Source organism: Macrobrachium nipponense, chromosome 8 (genome assembly GCF_015104395.2).
Source record: "Macrobrachium nipponense isolate FS-2020 chromosome 8, ASM1510439v2, whole genome shotgun sequence".
Lineage (NCBI taxonomy): Eukaryota > Metazoa > Arthropoda > Malacostraca > Decapoda > Palaemonidae > Macrobrachium > Macrobrachium nipponense.
This window is the reverse complement of record NC_087203.1, coordinates 77,643,825-77,668,824: the sequence shown is the minus strand read 5'-3', so window position 1 is coordinate 77,668,824 and position 25,000 is coordinate 77,643,825. Positions and strand designations below refer to the sequence as shown.

General features: G+C 36.3%; 1 protein-coding gene and 1 pseudogene across 1 annotated transcript in view; one reads left to right on the top strand and one right to left on the bottom strand.

The window, feature by feature from the left end:
• Positions 1-25,000, bottom strand: part of LOC135223138 (uncharacterized) — a 136,154-nt gene that overhangs the window by 20,388 nt on the left and 90,766 nt on the right. Inside the window, exons 2-9 of the mRNA XM_064261643.1 lie at positions 10,901-11,051; positions 9,933-10,073; positions 8,779-9,042; positions 8,211-8,336; positions 3,281-3,361; positions 2,914-3,063; positions 1,792-1,920; positions 784-889 (exon numbers count right to left, since the gene is read on the bottom strand). Of these exons, the coding sequence (XP_064117713.1) occupies positions 784-889; positions 1,792-1,920; positions 2,914-3,063; positions 3,281-3,361; positions 8,211-8,336; positions 8,779-9,042; positions 9,933-10,073; positions 10,901-11,051 (1,148 nt within the window). The remainder of the gene's footprint in view (positions 1-783; positions 890-1,791; positions 1,921-2,913; positions 3,064-3,280; positions 3,362-8,210; positions 8,337-8,778; positions 9,043-9,932; positions 10,074-10,900; positions 11,052-25,000) is intronic.
• LOC135222866 (nose resistant to fluoxetine protein 6-like) overlaps positions 21,633-25,000 on the top strand; it is a 38,167-nt pseudogene continuing 34,799 nt past the window's right edge.

Here is a 25,000-nt window from a genome sequence, read left to right as displayed (position 1 = left end):
ATATATATATATATCATATATATATATATATCTATATATCTATCTATATATATATATATATATATATATATATATATATATATATATATATATATATATATATAGTATTATGCACAACGTGTAAAATATTGTTAATGGAGCAGTGAGTGTGCGTGGGATGGAATTATTCGACACGCTGCTGGTGAGCCTTCTTTGCAGTTGTGGGAAACGGGTCGTGGTATGTAAGTTTACTGCTGAGCGAGTTCAGTTTGAGTGGGAATGTAGCAGTGATCATTCTCTACTTTTGCTGGATTCCACCACTGTCAGGAGAAATGGCTTAATTTGGAAAAAAGTGTAAACAGAGAAACAGAGAGGCTGATACTAAGATCAGTTCTTGTGTTCGATCCCAGGAGGAGAGTTGAACACCATGCCTCTGTAAACCTTAGTTTTTGATTATGCACCTGCTGCTAAGTTTACTGTTAAGGCACGCAAGCGAGCAAGGAGAGAGAGAGAGAGAGAGAGAGAGAGAGAGAGAGAGAGAGAGAGAGAGAGAGAGTAAACAAAACAGACTGAGGCACTCAGTGGTCAATGAAAATAAGCAGTAAATCAGTCATCAAATTTCTTGTTTGTCTTTCTGTCTTTGGGCCTACATCGCTGATATTTTAATTCTAGGTTACTTTTAGAATCCCAATCAATCCAAGGGGCCTCTTGCTCAGCTGGACTAATCAGCCAGTAAGGCTGAGAGCGACATGGGTCCCCAAAAGGCTAAGTTCCTGTCAGGAACTTCAGCATGTGGTAGTCTGCCGATAGTCGAGGGAAAATCCACTATTCGTTCCGATGGCCCCGTTGGGCTTATCAGGAGTTTCGTTGGCGTCCGTCACGACGTACAGCACGAAGGGCTTCTCCGTGGCTGGGCGAGCGAAAGTCGGTGGCATTAAAAATCGTTGTCAGAAAGATTTTACATAGATGAAAATGAGCTCATCAGCAAACGGTATGAGGTTTAGTAAGAAAAATTATGAGTTCTTCACAATGATAGTATATACTATTAAGTTATTGCTAAAATTTACATTTTGGCAAATTAACTTATTGGTAAACAAAAGTGTGATGATATTATTGGTCTTGTATCCATTATGTACGTATACGCTGTTGAGTTAAAATTCCAAATTAACTTTGGCTAAATCAGACGAAGGTATGTGAACATATGAAGAGAAAGTAAATTGCACTATGTAATCTAAGGTCAGTTAGGATATGAGTATAGTACTTATAAAAGTATCGCAGAAGGTACTAAAAATATAGTAGATTCCTGTTATAAAGAATATACAGGCAAATGATCTTACAAACAGCTGCGTAATAATCCTGTTTAAAGGAACATTTAGAGATCTTATTAGCATTTTTGTTGGAGATGTAAGCAAATGCGAGAATGTAAGCAGTGTACATAGCGTACATTGGAAGTAATAGATTGTAGATTACAAACAAATTTACAAATTTAGCAGAAGTGACATATAAATAGAAGTATGAAGTAATAAAAAATGTAATCTGCACAGTATAGAACAATTCAACCTTTCTTAATATTTCTTGCTTCCTGAGCATATGAATCTCATGAAAAACGAAAGACAAGAGAACTTGCCTTCTTATGTGTTTCCTATTGGATTTCAAGGTTCTCAGAAAGCAAAAGTATCCAAAATTATTGGGAAACGAAATGTTAGAAGTCCCTTTAGGTATCAAAATTTTCCCTGAAATACAACGAAAGTCATTAAGTAGCAGAAATGGTACAGAGCTGGTCAGGAGAACAGATGATGCACAAGGACTTACTTGTAACCATCTGAGGAAATCCAAGACCACAATACCGGTCTTGAGCTTGACCAAGGTTGTCCACACCGCCTGGTATGATGACGTAATCAGTGGTGCAATCTGTACCGTACTCAGCAGCGTCTGGTGTACCTGGCAGAGGAATGTATACTTTAAGTACGAATCCATTTTTATATTGTTAAGACATGGAAGGACCTGACAGCCAACAGCAAGCCTGGTCCCACAAGAGAAATCTGTCTTAATTGATCTCACTAGTTTAATTTGCTTTGACAGACAGTCACTAGAATAGGCAGGTTACATGATTTATGAAATACTGAAGGAAGACAGATTCTTCTACAAACATAAATTTGTGCTCAAAGCATGTAGGGAAACAATACACAGATGTGACTATATATTGATTACTATAAATAAATGGGTCTTGCTGTTCTTAGAGTGGAGACCATTTTACAAGGTGTCAGTGAGTGGGTTATACAGAATCATCAACATGGGGGTGGATACAGATTCAAGTCACCTTGGTATGTAATGAAATATTTGCCGAAATATGATGCTACTAACCCTATCAGCAATCACATCACAACTATTCTCAAGACAAATCGGAACTCATGGCGTGCAGTAAAATACGTACCATGCGCAGACATCGAAAAAAGATACTTGAAAGTTTAATTGATCAGATTAAGAAAATTAACCTTAATTCGCAGATTTTAGCATTAATTACCTGAATGAGTTCCAGAGAAAAAGTTAAACTCCATGTCACAAGACTGAATAAAAACTCTACAATACATAAAACATGAAATGATCAAAAGATTGGAATAATTAGAACATATGCATAAACAAAGTCACACTAGGAAAAGGCAAGTACTTTATAACAGATATGTGAAAATCAAGAAATAATGAAGTAAACATGATGGAGCCATCACATCAGGAATGTGAAAATGAAAAGCCTGTGTAAAGTTGCCTAATCTGCTGTGGGAGGACAACAAAGATGGATTTGCTCTCTAAAAAAAGAAATATGAGAAAACACAGCCAAACTAAGTAGAGAAGAACGGATTTCTCTTACTATCCGTTTTGGAATCTTTATAAATTTTACAGTAACTCAAAAGCCATTCTTACGCACTGCCCACATACCAATAATGTTTGGATTCACGGCACCTCTGTTGGATGATACAGTAAAGCCACTGTTGCCAGAAGTAGTGTTTCTTTCCCATATAACACCACAGTATCCAGTGGCCATGTTTATACACACACCATAGTTCTGGTTAGCTATCTGGGGCGTACCTGTAATTGGCAAAGTGATTTAAACCGAAACTTGAAAAGTAAGATATAAATAAACGCTACTTAACGTCATTTTCCCAGCAGTTTTGTAACTAGTACAATAATGTTTACAAAATCGAAAAATCGACAGCTTTAACATCTAGGGGTTTAAGTATATTTTAAAAGAATCATTCACAAGTAAATTATGGGGTTTTGATCAGACAGACAATATTTGCCTTACCTTCTGTGATTTTGCTCTGGAAGTTGAAACTCTGGACGTTGCCTGAAGTGTCTGTGTAATACTGGAGGCATCCACTGGGAGCTACGCGAATTCATTGTTGATTTGGCATGGTTTTGTGAAAGAAGAGAGAAGAGGTTTGGATTTGGTATACGGTGTAGAATATGGAAAAAAAATGTAGATACAGTTAAAATTAGTTGGAGCCGTTGACAATATGTTTTCACTTGATACTCTCTTAAGCTTGTGACACCGTGCAGCGATTTTGTGTAGAGATTTCACGCTATTTTTTGTATTACTACAGAACAGAACATCAGCCACCAAAGGTCGTATCCAGGGGCATTTTCTCTGTTGGTCATTCAGGTCGAGAAAAACCAGAAGTAAATGAAGAACTGGAGATGGATATTAGAAAAATGTGTAAGAAATACATTTTATAACTGTATAATGTAGAAAGTTACTTATACTATATCCTATTCCTGCCATTAGTGAATGTCAGTAGTGTCTGGAAGTGTATTTCATACGGAAATGACACTTCAGCTATATTTATAGAAGCAAAGTGGTATCGCACTTAAGTCTCCAGCAATGTCAGATAATGTAGAAAAATCATTATTATAGCTGAAACACAAGTGGGTGACGTCACACAAGACCGTATATTCATGTTCGCTATAATTTTGCTGACGTCTTGTAATAGTGGTTCTTTTCCTTAAATATAGATGAATATTGAATTCTACAATTTGGATTAAAGTCACGAGAAACTAAAAAGCACCAAACGAGCCCATGCTTTCATCATATCCAAAATAATTCCTTATCTTAAAACCATAGTGTAACAGAGAGAGATATCAGTAAATCGTCACTATTGATTACAGGAAGAACGAATATTTCGCGATGTTTAGAGAAATAAATAAAAAAGTCAAATATTTCTGGATTATCATGCGAAAAAGCGAATCTAGATTCATTTCATCACACTCCATCTACGACTATTTAAAATAGGGAGTGACTATTTTCACCGTGCGGTGATATTACACTCAACGTTATTTTCACCGTACGGATAACAAGAGCTTCGTTTATGGAATCATTCGTATGACTCTTTCTCTCTCTTTCTCTCGGCATCTCTTTCTCTCCCTATCTCTCTTGTAAGTCTAACTCTAAATCTCTCTCTCTCTCTCTCTCTCATTTCTTTCTTTTTTTTCTTTTTTTCTCTCTCTCTCTCTCGCTCTCTCTCTCTCATGTCTTTTCTTTTTCTTTTCTTTTTCTTTTCTTTCTTTCTCTCTCTTTCTCTCTCTCCTCTCTCTCTCACATTATTCTCGCTACGGATAACAGAAGTTTTGTTCATCACTGGCGATAACAAACAGCCAGTAGCTAAACTAGTTTCAGGATTTCTGCAGGTTCATGTTTTGTAAACAGTAAAGACGACATACAGGCCCAAACATCTGTCTTCAGGGATATTTTCTCCTCTGATACGTTCAGTCCTCCTGCGACTTCAGTTGGGTTATTTTGTGATTATATTTCTCCTTCCACCAAAGCAGTATGGAGAGTGACACTTCTGTACAAGTTGAAAACACCTTGGAGTCACATGCATCAGCAGAACTACAGGAACATCAAGCCAGTTCATCTGCTGCCCAGGGACAAGACGACATACAGGCAGATACAACATCTGTCTTCAGGGACATTTTCTCCTCTAATTCGTTCAGCTCATTTGATGAATTTGACTACCTTTTCAAGAAATATCAGAATCAGACAGGGTCCGTATTTCGAGTGAAGTATTCTAGCTCCGTTATCAGTGAAAATAAGCGTCGTCAGCATCCAATTCCATCTGAACTAAAGTACGGCTCTGTTTCATTCGTGTGTGTACACTATGGAAATCCGAGCCGGAAAGGACTAGGCATAAGACAAAAACATGTGTTAGTGGCGCTAACTGCAAGAAAAAACAAACTAGTTATTACAAAAACATATCTGCAGCATAATCATGAAGTCAGTGTAGCTTTACAGCACTTCTATAGTCAGAAACGCAGACTGACAAGTTCGGAGATGGGAGACGTAGAGGATGTTGTGAAACTTAACCCAGCCAACAAGCAATTAAAGTCCTTTCTTCAGGGTAAATACAACAAAGCAGCAACCATGCAAGATGTTCGAAATTTGCAGTGAAAGGTGCAAAGTGGGAATGGAATATCAGATATTGGTAAGTTGACAGAAATAGTGGATGAAATTGTGAATGTAGGAAAAGGAAAGATAGATATATCACTGGATGAAAGTAGGGCCATCCAAATGATTGCATTTGCTACTAATGAAATGATAAGCATGTACTGTAAATATCCCGAAATGATTTTCATGGATGGGACTTACAAAATTAACGAATACAATTATCCACTCTACATGATTCTAATCCAAGACAATCTAGGTCGTGGCAGGGCTGTTTTTTATGCATTTGTAAAAAGTGAAACAGCAGACATGATGCTGGAGATAATGCCATCGTTTTGTAGGATGATGGAGAATATTAACCACACAAAGACAGTTATGACTGACAAAGACCAGAACGAAATTCAAGCAGTCCGTACCTTACTTCCGAAAGCAGACGTATTACTTTGCAAGTTTCATGTATTGCAATACTTCAAGAAAAAGGTGCCTAAACTTGTGCTTCCTGTTCCTAAAAAGAATGAAATCTTTGGTACTCTGAAACAACTTGTGTATGCCCATAATGAAATCTTTCAGTCAAAATTGTCTGTGTTAGAAGAACAAGATTCAAGAATGTTTCAATATGTATGTGCAAATTGGGTAAACTGTAAAGAAATGTGGGCCACATACCTCCGTTCTACAAAATTAACATTTGGAAATGACACTAATAATCACACTGAAGCAGAAAATGGTAAACTAAAGCGCTTCCTAACCTCAACTACATCGATATCTGAATGGATTCGTAAAATTATGCTTCATAATTCCATCTTAAATGATGAACGAACCTATAAGCAGTTTTTGCAGACATGTACATCTGTTGACTATGGAGTTCATGATGTTCTAATGAACAAAATATACAGACAGTTCACGGAACATGCAGTTAAACTAATGATGAAACACCATAAGCTATCTAAGCCCTTAGATTCTTTTCCCATCACATTGGCTTCGCCTGGCCTCTTTGTTGTGAATATAGGGTCTACTGACCACAAAGTGACGAGAAATGGTGAAACAGGTGCTGAATTCAGCTGTTCCTGCGCTTTTTATTGCCAACATATCTTGCCATGTAATCAAATTATTGCTGTTGTAAGACAAGAGGATATTGATGTTTCTACTATCAACAGAAAGAAACAATGCAGCGACTCACAGCTGTGCTAACTAATAGTGGAACTGAAGTGTACAAAGCACGACTTGATATGCTGAAACGTATTCTTACTTGCTGGGAACAGGGACATGAATACCAAAATGATGATAGTCCGCAGATGCCAAGCACATCAACTTCACTAACGTCACAAACGCCATCTTCACCAACGTCACAAACACCAGCTTCACCAACGTCACAATCACCAGCTTCACCGACGTCACACACACCAGATTCACCAATGTCACATACACTAGCTTCAACAATCACAACAGCAGACTCCCAAGGATTACAGCTATTGAATGCTCATCTTCCTACGGTAAAAATGAGAGGTCGTCCCAAAGAGTCAAGGGTATTAGGACAATTTAATCATTCAAATGTTGCTAAGGCTGGAGTCAAACGGAAAGCAAACAACGTGTCCACAAAGAGAAGCAAGAGAACGAAAATCTGTAGCGAGTCAAATGATGTGTAACGTTATGTTTATTACTTACATACTAATTCATTCTGCTCCACTAAGACTGTTTAAATCTATATGGCATAATATGTATTTATATAATAACTTGATTTTAATGTGGAATAAATGTATTTTTATAAGGTACCTTTCATTTGTGTGAAATAAATTTTTTACTCTTAAATTCCTTTTAACATCCTAAACTGCAGTTGCTAAGTATCTATTAATTCTTATAGATTCTCGGTGAAAATAACAAAAACAATATTATCACCGACCGGTGATAACAACGCCAGTGTTATTATCACTGATCGGTGATTATAATTTAATCAGTAGTATCACTGTACGGTGATAATACACACAACCTTTAAAATATCGTGTGCGAAATTAACTTTAGTTGTTACTACCATCTATTTATTGGTCTCATTAATTGTCTTTCGCACAAGTTACGCAACCGATCTTTCGATCAGTGGAGTTAAGTCATATTGGGTTTGTTTAATACATGAGTGAGAACCTTCTATGAATGCAAGCTAGCAGAAGTCTCTCTTAGTTTAACCAGACCACTGAGCTGATTAACAGCTCTCCTAGGGCTGGCCCGAAGGATTAAATATTTTTACGTGGCTAGGAACCAATTGGTTACCTTGCAATGGGACCTCCAGCTTATAGTGGGATCCGAACCACATTATATCGAGAAATAAATTTTTAATCACCAGAAACAAACTCCTCTGATTCCACGTTGGCAGAGCGGGGAATTGAACTCGGGAGTACCGAATCGGTAGGCAAGCAAGTACACCACTCGTCCAACGAGGAACTGACGCTAGCTAGCACTATCAGCATGATTGCAACACTGGTGGTTTTCAGATCGCCGAAGTTCAGCAAAATTGGCTTTCATCAGCTCTTGGAAGGATGACCTAGAAGGAATGCAAACGCCTTTGCCACTGAGTTCTCTTTGCTATCGCTGAGACCTGTAACAGACGTCAAGAGTCTGACGGGAGCGGACATATCGGCCCCAAACTATTTCGGCGTCTGATATTTTGCCACCACGTAAGGTTATGTTAGGTTAGTTTAAGAATGTTTGGGGCAGAAAAGGCTATTATTGATGGGACCGAAAAGTCTAGGGGCCAACATGACTGGAATCTACTGAACTTGTGAAAAGTGATATTAAGACATTTACTTACCGCGGTCAGTCGAGGTGCAGGGTATCTGTTTGACCTTGATGTTCCATTTCCTTGAGGTCGTGGACGTCGAGCGGTCAACTGTGACCTTTAGTGCCCCAGTGCTGTTGGGGTCCACGTCGACGTATACTGCAGTGTTTCAACATGAAAAGGAAGAGACAGGCAGGATTTCTATATGTATGTATTCAACGTTCATCCAGTATATGTAGGTATATAGTCAACTTGTTTTATAATTCAGTGTTCACTTTCGTTCATGTATTTGAAAAAAATCATGCCATTAATTAGGCATGGACTAAAAAGATAGCTTATTCCAAAAAATGTACTGGAAACTTTATCGAATCCAGTTAAAGAACCCTTTTGTGAAATGCATACGAGCGTATATATGCAAAAAATAAAGTTATAAACACACACACACACACACACACACACACACACACACACACACACATATATATATATATATATATATATATATATATTAATATTATAGAGGTATATATATATATATATATATATATATATATATATATATATATATATATGTATGTATGTATGTATATTATATACTCACTGTGTTGTCCAGAGTTTGTGCCACAGATGGTGGGTGTAGAGGAGGTGCCTCCAGTCACCGTCAGGAAATCTGTGTTGCAATTGCCGTCCGAGTCAGGCTGAGCCAGTTCTAAGTTGTTGAAGTCGAGTCTCATCTGACAGATGTCCTTGCTGGCCCTATAAATGCTGATCATGCACACTCCAGAATCCGTGTCGGAATTCGGGTAACTCGGGTTGGTAAAGTAAGTGTTGTCAAAGATGGAGGTGGTGTCACACGTCTTCTGGACTGCAAACGAAAGATTGAATTGAACTGAATAAAGAGTTTAGGCCAAAGGCCCAGTTCTGGGACCTATGAGGTCATTCGGAGCTGGTAAGGAAATTGAGAGTAGGTGGGTCAGAAAGGTGTAACAGGAGGAAAACCTGAAAACCTCGCAGTTATAAGAGGGTGGATAGCAAAATGGAAGAAAGATAATATGAATGGAGGTAATGTTAAAGGAATGAAAGGGGTTGCAGCTAGTGGCCGAAAGGACGCTGCAAAGAACTTTAGTAATGCCTACAGCACCCCTACGGGGAAAATGGAAGATTGTTCGACTGATTTAATGTTCAAAAGTTTCGCTTGCCGAAAATACTGATTACTAAAATCGAAAATGATGCTATATACTTAAAATAAAGAGAGTAAGCTAAGACTGACATATAGCTGAGTCCGCTCTTGGAATACCATTCACATACATACGCATACATACAAAGTCACGAGAACATCTGGGGAAAGGAAAATGTCCATAGCTAACTCAAAACAAACTTAATATTCCGCGAAAAAGTCTGGTTTTTCTCATTATTTTAAAAGTTCACCTGATTTAAAAACTACCCTGTTTTTTTCTCAATTTTATGAGCGTAAATATCTTGTACCTAACTATACGAATATAACGTAGAACTCAGGAAGGCAAGAATTTATGTCAGCAAAGAAATATTGAAGAAAAAATGGGAAATATTAAGGGTTCTGAAACACGCACACACATTTATGCATAACTCTATATATGTATATACACACACACTTCATGCGTGTGTGTATAAACACAGAGAAATCTTCACAAAACAGCCTTGTTTGTGTCACAGACAAATCCCATATAAGCACAATCATAATGGCAATAAAAACGGAGCTTGTGAAAGGAAACTTACTCTGGCAGCATGTACCGAATCCTTTGGCGCATGAACCTGCGGACACGCCGTTGATTTTGCAAGTTCCCGAAGGAAAACAGGTCCCAGTGAGTCCATCGGTGGTCGTGCATTCGTAGGGGGAGATCTGGAGCAAGGCTATGACTGCGAGGGAAGAAACTATGACTTTAACATATTCTATAAAAGTCCTTTTTTTTTTTAAATTAATACACTGGAATATGATGGTTTGAATCTTGTACATGCCACCCAAAGTACTCAGCGAGTGCACCCCAACCCCACCCAAATTTAGAAATGTAAAACTTTGAAGACATTTAAGAAAAGATGGAAATGCATAGCGATGCAACAACCGTGATGACACGGAGGGACAAGTTATTCAAGGAAATCATAAACTGTGATGGACAAATAAAAGGGGTTCATTAGATGGATTCCTAATGAGAGCCGATAGGAGGTCCTCCAAAAATAAAACAACGGTGATTACTTATTTCTTTCTTTAAAACAGCCCTGACGGGATATTGGGCGACATATAAATAGATAGATAGATAGATAGACAGACAGAAAGATAGATTGGTAGCTAAGTAGCTATGGAGAGAGAGAGAGAGAGAGAGAGAGAGAGAGAGAGAGAGAGAGAGAGAGGTGTTTCATTCCAAGGTAGGTAAAGATTTCCCCTGCGAGACTCATCTTTTTTTATATTGTACGACCGGCACTGATCACTCAGATATGTTGTTTTTTTCTCCTTTTCCTTCTGCCTCTCTCTCTCTCTCTCTATCTCTCTCTCTCCTTCTCTCTCTCTCAGTCATATTTCTACCAGTAATTCAAAAGATAAGTCGACTAACAAGTAGGTATGAACCGATTTTACTGACTGGGTCAACAGCCAGAGAGAGAGAGAGAGAGAGAGAGAGAGAGAGAGAGAGAGAGAGCAATCATACTGACTAAGCACCATAATTTCAAGGGCCGTTAAGAGATCTACAAACATTTGTCCTTGCGATTATCTTGATCGACGGTGCCTTCAGTATCGGGGAGTCCTTCCTTCCAGGCGTCAAGGACGTCATCTCCTGCGGGAGAGGGCAACGTTTCTGCCAGCCAGAGAGCAGATGACACCAGGACGAACAACGTCTTCAACATCTGTTGTAAACGAAATAAAGAATATACGTGGTTTTGTTTGTCGTAAGATGAATAAAACTCCCAAAATAGTCTTTTTTATTTTAATTAAAGAAAATTCAACGCTTCACTTAAACTATTCTTTCTCTTGTTTTTGGGGGATGGTTGAAGCTTTAATATGTTGTACAATTACCTGATCTTTGAGTAAGTCCTGAATCAGTGCATATGTATATGTAAATTTATATATATATATATAATATATATATATATAAATATATATATAAATTATACATATAAATGCGTACTATATATATATATTATATATATATATATATATATAATATATATATATATATATATATATATATTATATATATATATATATATATATATATATATATATATATATATATATATATCAATAGAGGGATCCAAAGTAATATCCTTGCTTTTATCTAGATATAATATATTTATGGAAATATATACAAAGCTTAAAGCTTTCGTCCATCCTCCTGTGACTGATGTCGTCCATCACTAAGCATTGCTTAGTGATCAAGTCCACAGGAGGATGCACGAAAGCTTTAAGCTTTGTATATATTTCCATAAATATGTTATATCTAGATAAACAAGGATATTACTGTGGATCCCTCTATTGATTTCTTAGAAGCACGATACATTGTTTATATATATATATATATATATATATATATATATATATATATATATATATATATATAGATTACGTATTCAATGAGTGCGCCCGTGTGAGTTTGAAGATACTCACGGAGGCCCTTTCGCATATTTTCATAACGTTAGACTCACTTTAGACTCAGATGTCAATATGGTTATTAAAGTATTGCACAGTTATTTACCAAATAAAATTTTAGAGTATTTACAGAGAGAGAGAGAGAGAGAGAGAGAGAGAGAGAGAGAGTGGATAATTCATAGCAAAATGTACTGACTTGGAAGAAAGGAAGGGGCAGATAATTTATAGCAAAGCTTATGGAATTAGAAGAGAGAGAGAGAGAGAGAGAGAGAGAGAGAGAGAGAGGAGAGAGAGTTGGATAATTCATGGCAAAATGTATTGACTTGGAAGAAAGGAAGGGGCAGATAATTTATAGCAAAGCTTATGGAATTAGGAGAGAGAGAGAGAGAGAGAGAGAGAGAGAGAGAGAGAGAGAGAGCAATTTATGATGAAGTAAATTCACTAGAAAGATAGATACAAAGACAAATAGCCGGATAGACAGAGAGACAAAGAGAAAACCTGGCTATCAATGTCTATGATAATTTACTGGAATAAGATACGGACAGTCAGTAAGATAGACAGAGAAGGAAGGAGAGAGAGGAAAAAGAGCATGTTGCTTCAAAACCAACTGACGGGGGAGAGGAAAGACTACGAGAGAGAGAGAGAGAGAGAGAGAGAGAGAGAGAGAGAGGTTTGTAGTAAAACTTAATTGACGATAACAGCAGCATGCTCTTACTTTTCTTGATTTTCGGTGAAAGAGAATACGACATTTTCATGTCTCGGTAAACACGACCAAATACCACCGGCAGGATGTAAACAATATAGTCTTCAAACATTTGCTGAGTGAATGAATGACATATTACCTAAAGCATTAATCCTGGGACCGGTAAAATCGAGTGTTTTTGAGATTGAAAAAATTGTGCTAATTTTTCTTTTTATTTCCGCAAACCTGGTTCATACGCTGTTACAGAATGACAGACTGACACACACACAAACACATAATCATCACCTCCAACGCCACGTGACACAAAAGCCCTGTGTGAAGTCCCTCCACTATATCTCTCCTGTGATTTATCTTTCACTAATATCCAATCATGAATATCCGTGAAAAAAAGAAGAAGAAGAAAAAAAAAAAATATATATATATATATATATATGTGTGTGTGTGTGTGTATGTGTGTGTGTGAGTGTGAGTGTGTGTGCCTGTATGTGTGTAATTGTAATAACCACTTTGCCCTCTTAACTTCCAGAATTCTTCGCGCTTTTTGGGATACGCTTGTTACTGCAAAGCCTTCTCGTGGTCAGGTCAGCAACGTGACCTCGTCGAGATTATGGTAACTCAGGTTCGTTTTCAGCTACCGGACAATTTTTTCTTCATAATTCTTGCACTTGGATCTCAAAGCTTTGTAGTGACAAGCATATCCAAAAAAGCGCGAAGAATTCGGGAATTTAAGAAGGCATTGTGTCTATTACAATTACATATGTATCTGATAAAAAGGGACCAGTATATATATATATATATATATATATATATATATATATATATATATATATATATAGAGAGAGAGGAGAGAGAGAGAGAGAGAGAGAGAGAGAGATAATTGATGGATAGATACAAAACTAGTGACTTTGACTTATCTGTCTGCGTTTGTTAATGGATGCAGTAAAAGGTATGAATTAAATCTGTTGAATCCTATTTCCTTCGGAAGGGGAGTGCATCAGCGCTAAAACAAGAGCACACACTGCTTCATTTATCATCTATAATAAAGTGCAAACATTATCTTCTCTTCAGGGCACAAAAACCATCTTGAGAAATTGTTGGACCTCAAGGATGCATCTGTTCATTTAATAAGTTACTTCCTGGATATATATGCCAGTCAACACTTAACGCACTCACTTCTGCACTTGACTGAGTGTTTTCCGCATTGCCCTGTCATAAAAATACATGCTTAGATTATATATATATATATATATATATATATATATATATATATATATATAAATATATATATATATATATATATATATAATATATATATTATAAATATATATATATATATATATATATATATATATATATATATATATATTCAGTAAAATCAATAGAAAACTTTTCTTATTTCCTCCATACTTACTGATACTGTAGAGACGCGCGTCGACTACGCATATAAAGACCAAATCTGATATATATATATATATATATATATTTATATATATATATATATAATATATATATTATATATATATATTATATATATATATATATATTAGTATATATATATCTATATATATATATATATATAACACAATTATATACCGGAATTTTTATAACATACTTATGCAGACATACATACGTACATCATATATAGATACTTTTCTATTTAAAAACCTAACATAAAAAGTTAATTTTCCTGAATTAATGGCCACGCAGCATACAGCAAAAAGAAATAGATAATAGAATCCTGAAATAGTTCTCGACCAGTCGGATTTTATAGAAACCTTATCTAACGTCTAAACTCTTACAAAAAGTTCCATTATTTATATATATTTTATCCTGTTTGATCAGAGTTTAAAAACCAAACTGTCAAAGCAGCATGCGTAAAGCTTACCTTCATTGCAACGAGCTACGTGTTGACAGAACGCGAGGTTGTTTACGACTACCGTCACTCAGTTCACCCCTACCTTTTTAAATCTTACGGTCGAACGATGGAGGGGAAAAAAATCGCTAAGATGAAGTTATAAGAGAGCTTATGGTGTAGGCAGACAAAAACACCTCAGCAGCCCCTTAGAAAACTTTCTACCCTCGGCTATTCAATTTATGGACCGACTAAAGGATCGGAGGAGATGGGGATCGTAGGTCTGATGGGGTGAGGTGTGAACAAGGGTGTGAAAAAAGTGATGAACCAGGTGGGGAAGGGGCGGAAGGGGTTCAGCTGCCAAATCCCTCGTTTTTTCGCCATCATAATGTTCCGGTTCCTTTGATTTCATGTTGGAGTCATAGTAGTGAGCTCAACCAATGAATCTTGACTCAACGAGCCAAGAATTGTTTTTTTCCGGGCTTAAATGTAACTCATTTTCACAGTGGAAGTCTTTGGGTGGCAACGATTGATTTATGGTTATCTGTCGCAGAATAATTTTGCTTAAGGATGGGAGCTGGCGTTGTATTTAAACTAATCTGAAGGTCAAGCTGAAAAAAAAAATGCTTTTAAGTGTTTGAATAGCTGCCTTAGAGTAGAAAGAAAAATTTTAAAAAGCTCGTCATGAAACAATAATTATTATCTTCGTGAATAAACATATGGTAAAAACAAATAAAGACATCAACAATCCAACAAATAAATTCACGATTTGTCTCCATGTGGCTACAATATTTTCATGGATATCATTTGTATCTTACGATTCATTCATGGTTTGCTCTCTCTCTCTCTCTCTCTTTCTTACACACAAGATAGATGATTTTCTGCGACATCTTTTACGATAAATTGTCGAGTCAGGGCTGGGTCATTGATGGTATAGAAATCGCTCGTGTAGGGCTCCTTGCCAAAGGAGGTAATTGCAAATGGACTTGCGTGTCATACTGGAGATAATCATGGAGGAGAGAGAGAGAGAGAGAGAGAGAGAGAGAGAGAGAGAGAGAGAGAGAACTTTGTTTTTCCTTTAACCAGACTTCAGACTACACTAAGTGTCAGAGAGAGAGAGAGAGAGAGAGAGAGAGAGAGAGATAAAAACTCCTTATTCTTTCTTTGTGTTTCTGCATTTAAAAAAGAGAAATCTCAAATATCGGTCAATGTCGTTTTTTCATCCTCAGTCAAGAGTCAAGACAGCAATTATAGATAATGATATCAGTGCACTACTATCGGACACTGACAAGATATAATAAAAAAAAAAAGACGGATATCCATACCAGTGTCACGATGAATCAGAGATATTTCATCAAGCGGAGAACATAATGGTAATGACGTAACTCATCGCTTTGCTGAAAATGAAGAAATAATAATGTTCAAATGAGCACGTAATGAGATCATTGTATTCGTTCTTTTCATTTGAAATCAGGAGAGATGGAAAGTTAAACAAAGATGTTTTCGATTGTCAAAGGTAACTTTATAGTTCAATAAATTATATCTCAATTCCTTTATAACTTGTTTGAGGTGACATAACAGATCAGGTTTCTTGCGTCCTTCCACGCTTGCATTAATCAAAAGGAATCTTGTTCCTGTGGCGCTATTAAAATAGAACCATAAAAAATTATTTCTGTGTATATGATTTTTTTTTCTAGAACTGTATACTTGCCCGAGGCAAAATCTCAATATTTAAAAGAAAGGAAATGAGTAAAAAATCAGTGTGAAAAGATGAGATAAGCCAACTCTTACGTTAGACAACGGTTTTGAGTAATCTTTTGTGTAAGATCATTGCAGATTATATGTTTAAATCAAAGCCTCCGCAAAACCTCGTTGACTGTATTAGTTTATTTAAGCTGGCGTCGCAAAGATTGTAGCCTTCGACAGTATGGATAGATAATTTGGGGTAAAATACATTAACTTATAATTGTTAGTTCTTATAATTTAATTTTCTATGACTGAAGAACATGTGTAAATTTTCATGAATGCACACACACACACACACACACACACACACACACACACACACACACATATATATTATATATATATATATATATATATATATATATATATATATATATATATACAAACAGTAGTAAGAGATATCTCGGGAGCTAGCGACAGCCATGGACGATACACATATGTAGGGGACAACTTTGATCACCACTGCGTACCTTTCAGTAAAATTGAAAGAAAAGCGTAAATTCATTTCTCCTAATTCTTATAAAATCCCGGAGCAAGTGTGAGTGTGCGTGGTTTTCCTTGAGATAATAAAGAATCATAATAAGAGCAAATAAACTGTATGCAATTTTATGCAAATAGCTAAATTCCTCTGAAGTATCGGACTAAAAGATTGTGGGTTAAATATCAGTGCCATTGTCTCTTTTTCTTACAACTGAAAATAGATTAGAAAGTTATTAGAAAGCGAGTCCTGGTGGAGTCGAAATGCATTAGACCCATTAATCAACATCCAGTGACTATTATCCGATGAAAACAAAGTAAAAGAAGTCGAAGGAAGAGGAGAAATTCGAAGGAGGAGAAAGAAACAGAAAGAGGACAATAGAAGTTGCGCTGGATTTCAAATGTTTTTAGGATGACTGACTTGTCGAAGCTTTTTCTTCTCTTCCAGTCACGCCTTCAGCAAAGCTAGGGAAATCGTCTTTGAGAGAGAGAGAGAGAGAGAGAGAGAGAGAGAGAGAGAGAGAGAGAGAGACTGGCCCTCTTTAAACCTTTGTTGTCATTAGATTTTGGAATGCAGGTCAAAAGCTGACCTCAATTATACACCATGAATATCCGGTGAAACTCGATAAAAGCCGATAAAGAAACTTTTCCGCAGTCGAGCGAGCGGCTCCCGCGTGATCCTTTTTTTTCTTCTGCAGCCGTGAAAGACCCAGTAAAAATCGAGTTTGGTAAAATCCTGAGCCAGTAGGAAACCACACAAGCCCTCCTGACTCTCACTTGAGTTTTGTGTAAGCGAAGGGGGTAGAAAAAAAAAAAAATAGAAGTTGAGAGGTTAACGGACCATCTTCAAACAGAGGAGTTGCCGACTCACGAGGTTTTGTTGTCTTTATATTGGAGAAGAGGGCGTCTCTCTCTCTCTCTCTCTCTCTCTCCCTTTCTCTCTAGATATATCTGCATTTCAGTATCGTTGATCTATGAATACTTTCCAGTGAAACATTAAAAGTAATTACACTACGATTAGGTTCATTTTAAAATGAGAAGTACAGGCACAATTATGTGCATTTAAAACTCACTGGCCCAAACCTAATATATATATATATATATATATATATATATATTATATATATATATCATACATACACACACACACACACACACACACACACACACATATATATATATATATATATATATATATATATATATAGAGAGAGAGAGAGAGAGAGAGAGAGAGAGAGAGAGATTAACTTATGATATTCACTACCCCTTCCAGAAGGTGTGATTCTTGTAAGTAACATTTTACTGTTTAATGCAAATTGTACTCAGTAACAGAAAATATACGTGATAGCAATGTTTATCTTACAAAAAAAACTCGAGATTATACAGTCAACTTCGTCCGTAGCAACCATACTAAGCTTATCACAGACAGACTATCTTCTCGATTTCTTAATCTTTTATGACTAATATATCTTTATCAACACACACACACACACACATATATATACATATTATATATACACTCATGTTTATATGTGTAAATGTGTGCATTTATATTTTGCTACTTTGCTGCTTGAATATGAAGTATTCTTAAATCCCTCATTCTTATAATTTATTCTTATTCATATAATTTATTCTAATTCTTATAATTTATTCTTATTCTTATTCTTATAATTTATTCTTATTCTTATTCTGACCTAACTTGTGCAAAGTAAAAAGAATTAAACTTTTAAGAGAAGGAGCTGAAGAAAAAATAGGGGTACTTATAATTTATAATAATGAAAAGACGGAATAAGTTGAACCCCTGTTTAAAGAATCTAAAGAGACTGCTTGGCTTTTGAAAATACTGTCATGAAAGGAAGACCAGGAAATGAAACTGATAATTCGTTGTCAGTAAAAGTTTCAGTGAATGGACAGAACAGCAAAGATTCTAAGACAATACGGAAAAGGCTTCAGAGAAAAGTCTTGCCATTAAGAAATTTAAAATGCAGAAACTGAAAACTTCTTCCCACAAACAGACAGAAGGAAATGAAACTTGCGGTAAAGCAGCTGCTCTGAAAATTAATTAAAGATAAAGGTTCTGTTCATCAAGGAGATTGAGGAAAAGGAAATGGGAATAAAAATGCGTTGTCTGTGAAGGTGACAGGAGAAGAACAAGAAAAGATGTGGTGTCGAGAACTGAAAAGAAATAACAGTTTATCTTTAGCAATTAGAAGATAATTTAGTAGGGACAGGAAAAAAAAAGAAGAAAATTTTGCTAAAAGCTGCAAGAGCAGGGATCCGATATTTGAAGAAGGGAAGAAGGCAAGTGAAAACTTGCGTGGACTTACAAGGGAAGTAAAATTATTAAGCATACTAAAATAGTTTGAAATTCAAAAGATGATAAGTACTAAGGCCTTCCTAAAGTACAAGAACAAAATTCAAGAGCTTTTGCTCGAATATTGTCCAGAGACCAAGATCATTTCTGGAAATGCGAAAAGCCTCTTTGTCGTGCCATGGCCTCAGCAAAGAATACAAAATGAACTAAATTCTGAATGGGAAGAAATTTTTCCAAAGTACAAATTAACAGATTAACGAGCTGCAACAAACATCAATACGGTAAATATGATTACTATATGCAACTTCATTGTGTGTCACGAATAATTACACGCACTCTTCTTTTTAATGAATGAATTCTAAATAAGCAAAAATGATTCCGCAGCTTCAATGAATCAAGATGAATTTATAGGCTTATAATACGTACTTATAAATGACATTGCTTAAAGGAGTTTCCACCCAGAACGCATAACGAGGGAGTTCTAAAGCCAAATTCGAGAAAACCCAGTTGGAAATGCATGCTCAGCGTGGGCAATCGATGAGGGGAACTGTAAGAAAAAGAAGTAAGAAAAGTATTTGTCCTGAAAATAATCAAGTATCGAACAGTTATGACCATAAAGGAAATGAATTAAAACGACTCGTCATCAAGTAACAAGCTCTGATGACAACTTTTGAGTTAAGCTACCTGCGTCTTCAAAGAACAGGCGTCCAACCCTTGCCTTTAGGATTGCCAACTTGTTAACACCCTTGCCTCTTTTCTGAAACGAGTTTCTCTTTGCAGCAAGTTGGTGGTTTCTCTGCCTCTTAGCTATAGGTTATATTTCGGCCATATGAATACAGATATGTTGAAAGTATTTGTAAATAACAGGCTACCTGTTAGAGCAAATATTGAAGGTACAACATTTTATGATGTACATCGCTGTGAATGATAAAAAAAAGAAGAGTATGTGGAAGACCTGCCCGAATATGCAAACGAAAGCATATTGCAAGTAACAAAGGAGCACCGACAAATCAAGATAAATAGAGCCAACCTACTACAAAGAAACTAGAAAAAGGATATTTGAACACAAGGCACCCAGATCATTCAATAATTTGGACCAAGAAACAAAATAAATGTGAAAACGTATACTTTAATGAAGAAACCAAAGATAATCATCATCTATTTGAATATTATGCTGAATAACATGTTATTCAAGAAAGACATGAACTGTAACTCACGTAGGAATGGGGTCGACCGGATGGACAAAACGAGGTTCGAGAGGAGAAACTCCAGAAATGAAGCAATAATGATGATCAAGACTATTTCCTCAAGTTTAAGAAAGGCGAGTTCCTCCCATCAGGCAGCCTTAAAACACTTCCCGCTTTTATTCTGTGGAGATCAAGCCATTCTCTGACATAACGGTTCAATGACTGTTTCTTTTCCTTAACTGCAAGGCTTTGGAATTTCTTTCAATGCTCCGCTTTTCCTAACTATTTAAACATAATCGCCGTATTTCCTCCTTTCTCTTGTTATTCTTATACTCACTGTAACCTAGCAGTCTAATCATTTTCCATAAAATGTCCCATAAAAACATAACAAAGAAATTTGAAGCCACTATATTTTGGCAAATGCGTATCAGTTAGCCATTCGATTTCATGCATTGCAATATACTGGGTGCGAAGGGTGATGCCAAACCAAGCATAATCTTAAATATGGACAGCATGTTATTACAAATAATTCTAAAAGTTGACCGTTCAAGGCTAACTGGTCGTTCTTGTGGGATGAACCGTATTCACAGAAGTCAGCCCACAGTGTGTTATTTAATAACAGAAGAAATCAGCTTTCCTCCCCATCTCTTGACATTTCCCTTTCTTTCCTTTCCCCAGTCGTTGAGAGCTTCTTTCCCCTGCCATCCTTCTCCCCAGCAACAAGAATGAGTGACAAATTATTCAACACAAGTACAAATCATGAGATAACACCTATTTTTAGAGATAAAGGAAGATTAAGAAAGGGTACTATATACATTCACATACAAACAAGTATGTGTGTATTACACACACACACACACACACACACACACACACACACATATATATATATATATATATATATATATATATATATATATATATATATACATCATAACATCAGGAAATATGTACAATTCCTGAAAATACTGAAAAATCTATTCGAACTTTTCGAGGGCACAAGGCCCTAATCAAAGAATTATTGTAAGTAACAAGTATAAGGCAGGATGAAGGGCGATCGTAGTCTCCGGGAGGGTAGGGTTCGGCTATTGGTCAGGCTAGATTAGGAAAGATCACGGTAGCATTCGAATCAGACATTACCCATATATCTTGTAGGTACCTGGGACTTAGGATTTTACATATATGGTATATATATATGTATATATATATATATATATATAATATATATATATATATATATATATATATATATTACATACATATATATATATGAGAGAGAGTATATATACCAGCTGAACAAAATATAAAAGAATAACAACCACTAGTATTTCCTCCATCATAAACCGACGGAAAATTTAATGTTTAAAAGGCTTTCATTCACATTGTTTTGTGTAGGTCATAGTCCAAAGGTACGCAAATGAACACCACTGATATAAAAAAAATTAGATGGTGCAATGGTTTATCAGATCTGTGTAAGATAGTCATGTAGGACGATAAAGAACAGTCTTATCTTCACTTAATTAGGCAAGCCTTATCTTCAGTCACCTGATTACATCCTAGTAGCCAGAGGACAGTAGTTCGGCCTGTCCGCCTTAAATCTCGGTGCACATTGGTCAGAGCTAAGCCTGTCGGTTCCAGTCTTAAATCAATTAAGTTTCCAGTTTCGTAGGTCATTCGCTCCTCCTTGAAGAAGTATTTTTTTTTAATACGCAACTGTAATCTTTGCGGCATTAAGTGAAACGGACTAAACCTCCTTAAGAGCCAAATAATTCTAAGTCGGAGACTTTTTGAGCAACGCAAGTAGCCAATCTCTGCTGCAAAGGCCCCGCTGGCCTAAACCAGAACTTCTCAGGTTTGAATGAGGCCCGTTATTACTCATCTTGTACTTTTGGGAAATACAATATCGGCGCATTGGATGCAAATGAATGTAAATCACTGATTCATTCGGCTGATTGATCTTGTTCGAGCGAAACTCTTGGTTTAGACAGGATTAAATCTGTAAAAGAGCTTCCCAGTTTTAGCGGTTTTTATTTACAACAATGGTGGGGAAATTGACAATTACACTGTTGCTGGTAGGAATCGTTGGGTTAACCAGCGGGCAGGACTTTTGGGAGAAATTAAAGAAGAGGCCACTGGAAATGTTTGAACGGCATGGGAATCCTGTTTATGAAGCCGTAAAAGGGCTTCCCAAGATCCTGAAGGACCATTCTGGAATAAAGTAAGTGAAAGAGTTTTTGGTTACTTATTGTTATTAATGCTGTTGTTTTTGTTTATCTATACTTTGGGATTTGGTTCCTTTACTTTATCAGTTATGGAAGATGACAGACATAATCGCAAATAATGAAGTACTCAGTTGACCGAGTTTCTCTCATGAGAAAGAAATAAGTTTTTAACGAGTTTTCACTTCTATCAACATAAACACCTGTTAGGCCACAGCTTCCCATATTTACCTTGCGGAAAGGAAATCTTTAGATTGTATGGCGTTGAATGTTTCGAGTCTATGCTTCCATTTTCTCTTAACCATATCATTTTTCAACCTTATAACAAGCTTATTAGCTTTCGAATTTCAGAAAGCGCTACCTAATTACGACGTTCAATTTGGAACCTGTAATCGTACCCAGCGACTCTGACTGTTTCATCATCGTGTCCTGGCATCCTTTTAAGAAATCGGATGCCTTGATGACCGATAGGTTTCCCGAGCACGATAAAGTAATATTCAACTTGCTGACCGCAACTTTTAATCGCTCCCTTGCCACTTTCGCCTCGACTGCTCAGATCTTCAATGTTACTGAGCAGTGCTAGACTGTTGAATCACTTGCCGTCTTTTCCCTGGTAAGGGAGGCAGTGCTGTCAGCAGTGGCGTACTAAATGGGGGACGGGGGCGGGGGTGGGGGGTCCGCCTTGGGTGACAGCTTGATGGGGGGTGTCATACAGGCTCATAGATTATATCCAATTCCTCCGTTTGATGTTTCCAATTATTATTATTATTATTATTATTATTATTATTATTATTATTATTATTATTCAGTGATTTTCTGAGGCAGTCTGCCTCAGAAAACGGGTGATTTCTGCCTCAGGCAGAAAGCGCCCGTAGAATGAAGAATACTTACTATAGCTTTATTTAAAGATGCTTTCTTTTACATTGTTATCTTCTCTGTTGCAAAACAAAATTTGTTGTAGTTACGATTATGGTTTTATCTAGCCTACAATATGCATGTGTTACAAGTGGCTAAGAATGAAATGTCAATGACTATTATTATTTAAGTATTACAAGATAGCAACCAAAAAAAAGTTAAATATTCATTCCTTATCAAAATTCTCAGTTTATTGGGCTGGCGTGGGGAGAGGGGTGCAAAGGAATATTAGCCTGGAATAACCCACCCCGGGTGCCAAATACTCTAGGAACGCCTCTGTCTATCAGTGAACATCACGTGTTACACTGCAAACATTTCTGGAGTGGTTGCAATGTCCCATCGGCGCCTAGTTGTGTCCACTGTTTAATCGGTTACTTTTTTTAACTCCATTCCCCACCACTTCCTCTCCTCTGTCTTGCTGTCCAGCCTCACTTGACTAATATTTGTTGGTGCAATTGTGAGGAGTTGCTTCCAGTTTCATTCTGCAAATTCTAGTCTTTCGTCAATCTACTATTCTGTATCGCTTTTATCTTGCTGGCCAACCTCTTCAATTCCATCTCTGCAGTTTTGAGCGCTGAATGGCTGAAAGTGCGTCAGTGACTGGCTTTATAGCCTGATTTTCAAGATTCAATTATTCATTCGCTAACTGTATTTTCATTTAGGTTTAACGAATCTTGAAGTTACGTGTACCAAATTATGACAACTATAGTTATATGTAATTCTCGACCTACGAAGCTTTTATTTAGGTGAGTTTTGTCAATCATAGCAATCCATTCTGTTAACTGGTTTACATTACCTAATGCGAGTATAGCAAAAACGAGCACAAATCCGAGTACAGCACAATCTCGTTTTTGAAAAGAGGAACAGTAGAACTGACAAACTTTTCTTCTAGTTACAATGTGCTAACACAATTTCTTTTAATAAAAAATGGACGTCGTGAATCAGGCAGTGCAAGGGAGGGCAGGGTTTTCCAGAAATCATAGATGTGCATACGGTCTTAAAAGATATGCAGTCTGGACTTGGAGTTGACATTTTATGCAAGGCGCACAGGGAATATATATATACATATATACAAGATATATAGATATATATATATATATATATATATATATATTATATATATATATATATGCACACACACATATATATATGTCTATATATATATATATATATTATATATATATATATATATATATTAGACTATATATATATATATAATATATATATATATATTATATATATTTATATATGTGTGTGTGTGTGTATGTACATATATGTAAATATATGTATGTGTTTTGCTAAAGAATAAGTTTTATAAAGTCCTCGTTTGATGACAGAAAGTCCTTAGCCGGGCATCTAATTTCTGTAATATGCATATATAAAATGTATATAAAAATATATGACAGGAATTAGATTTCTGGCTGAAGGTTTTCTGTTATAAAATGAAGACTTCATAAATCTTACTGTTGGGCAGCACAGGAAGATGGTTGCTGTAAGTTTCCATTTTGTATTGCAGACATCTCGAACGTTTCTCTTATTCCTTACTCCAGAGACGACGAACCAGTGCTGAAAAGTGTAGGTGGCATCTACCTGCCTGTTGCAAATGAAGAAATGAATCAGCAATGCATAGAAGATGTACAAAATCTTGCTTACGTTTGGGATCATCCTCTTGTCATCAATTATATAATGACTGTCCTATTTCAGTTCTGGCCAGCAACAAGTAAGTGAATGGAAAACTACTTAGTTCCTCATTACACGCACCTCATAAGTGAGTACACAAACGCTTACTACTGA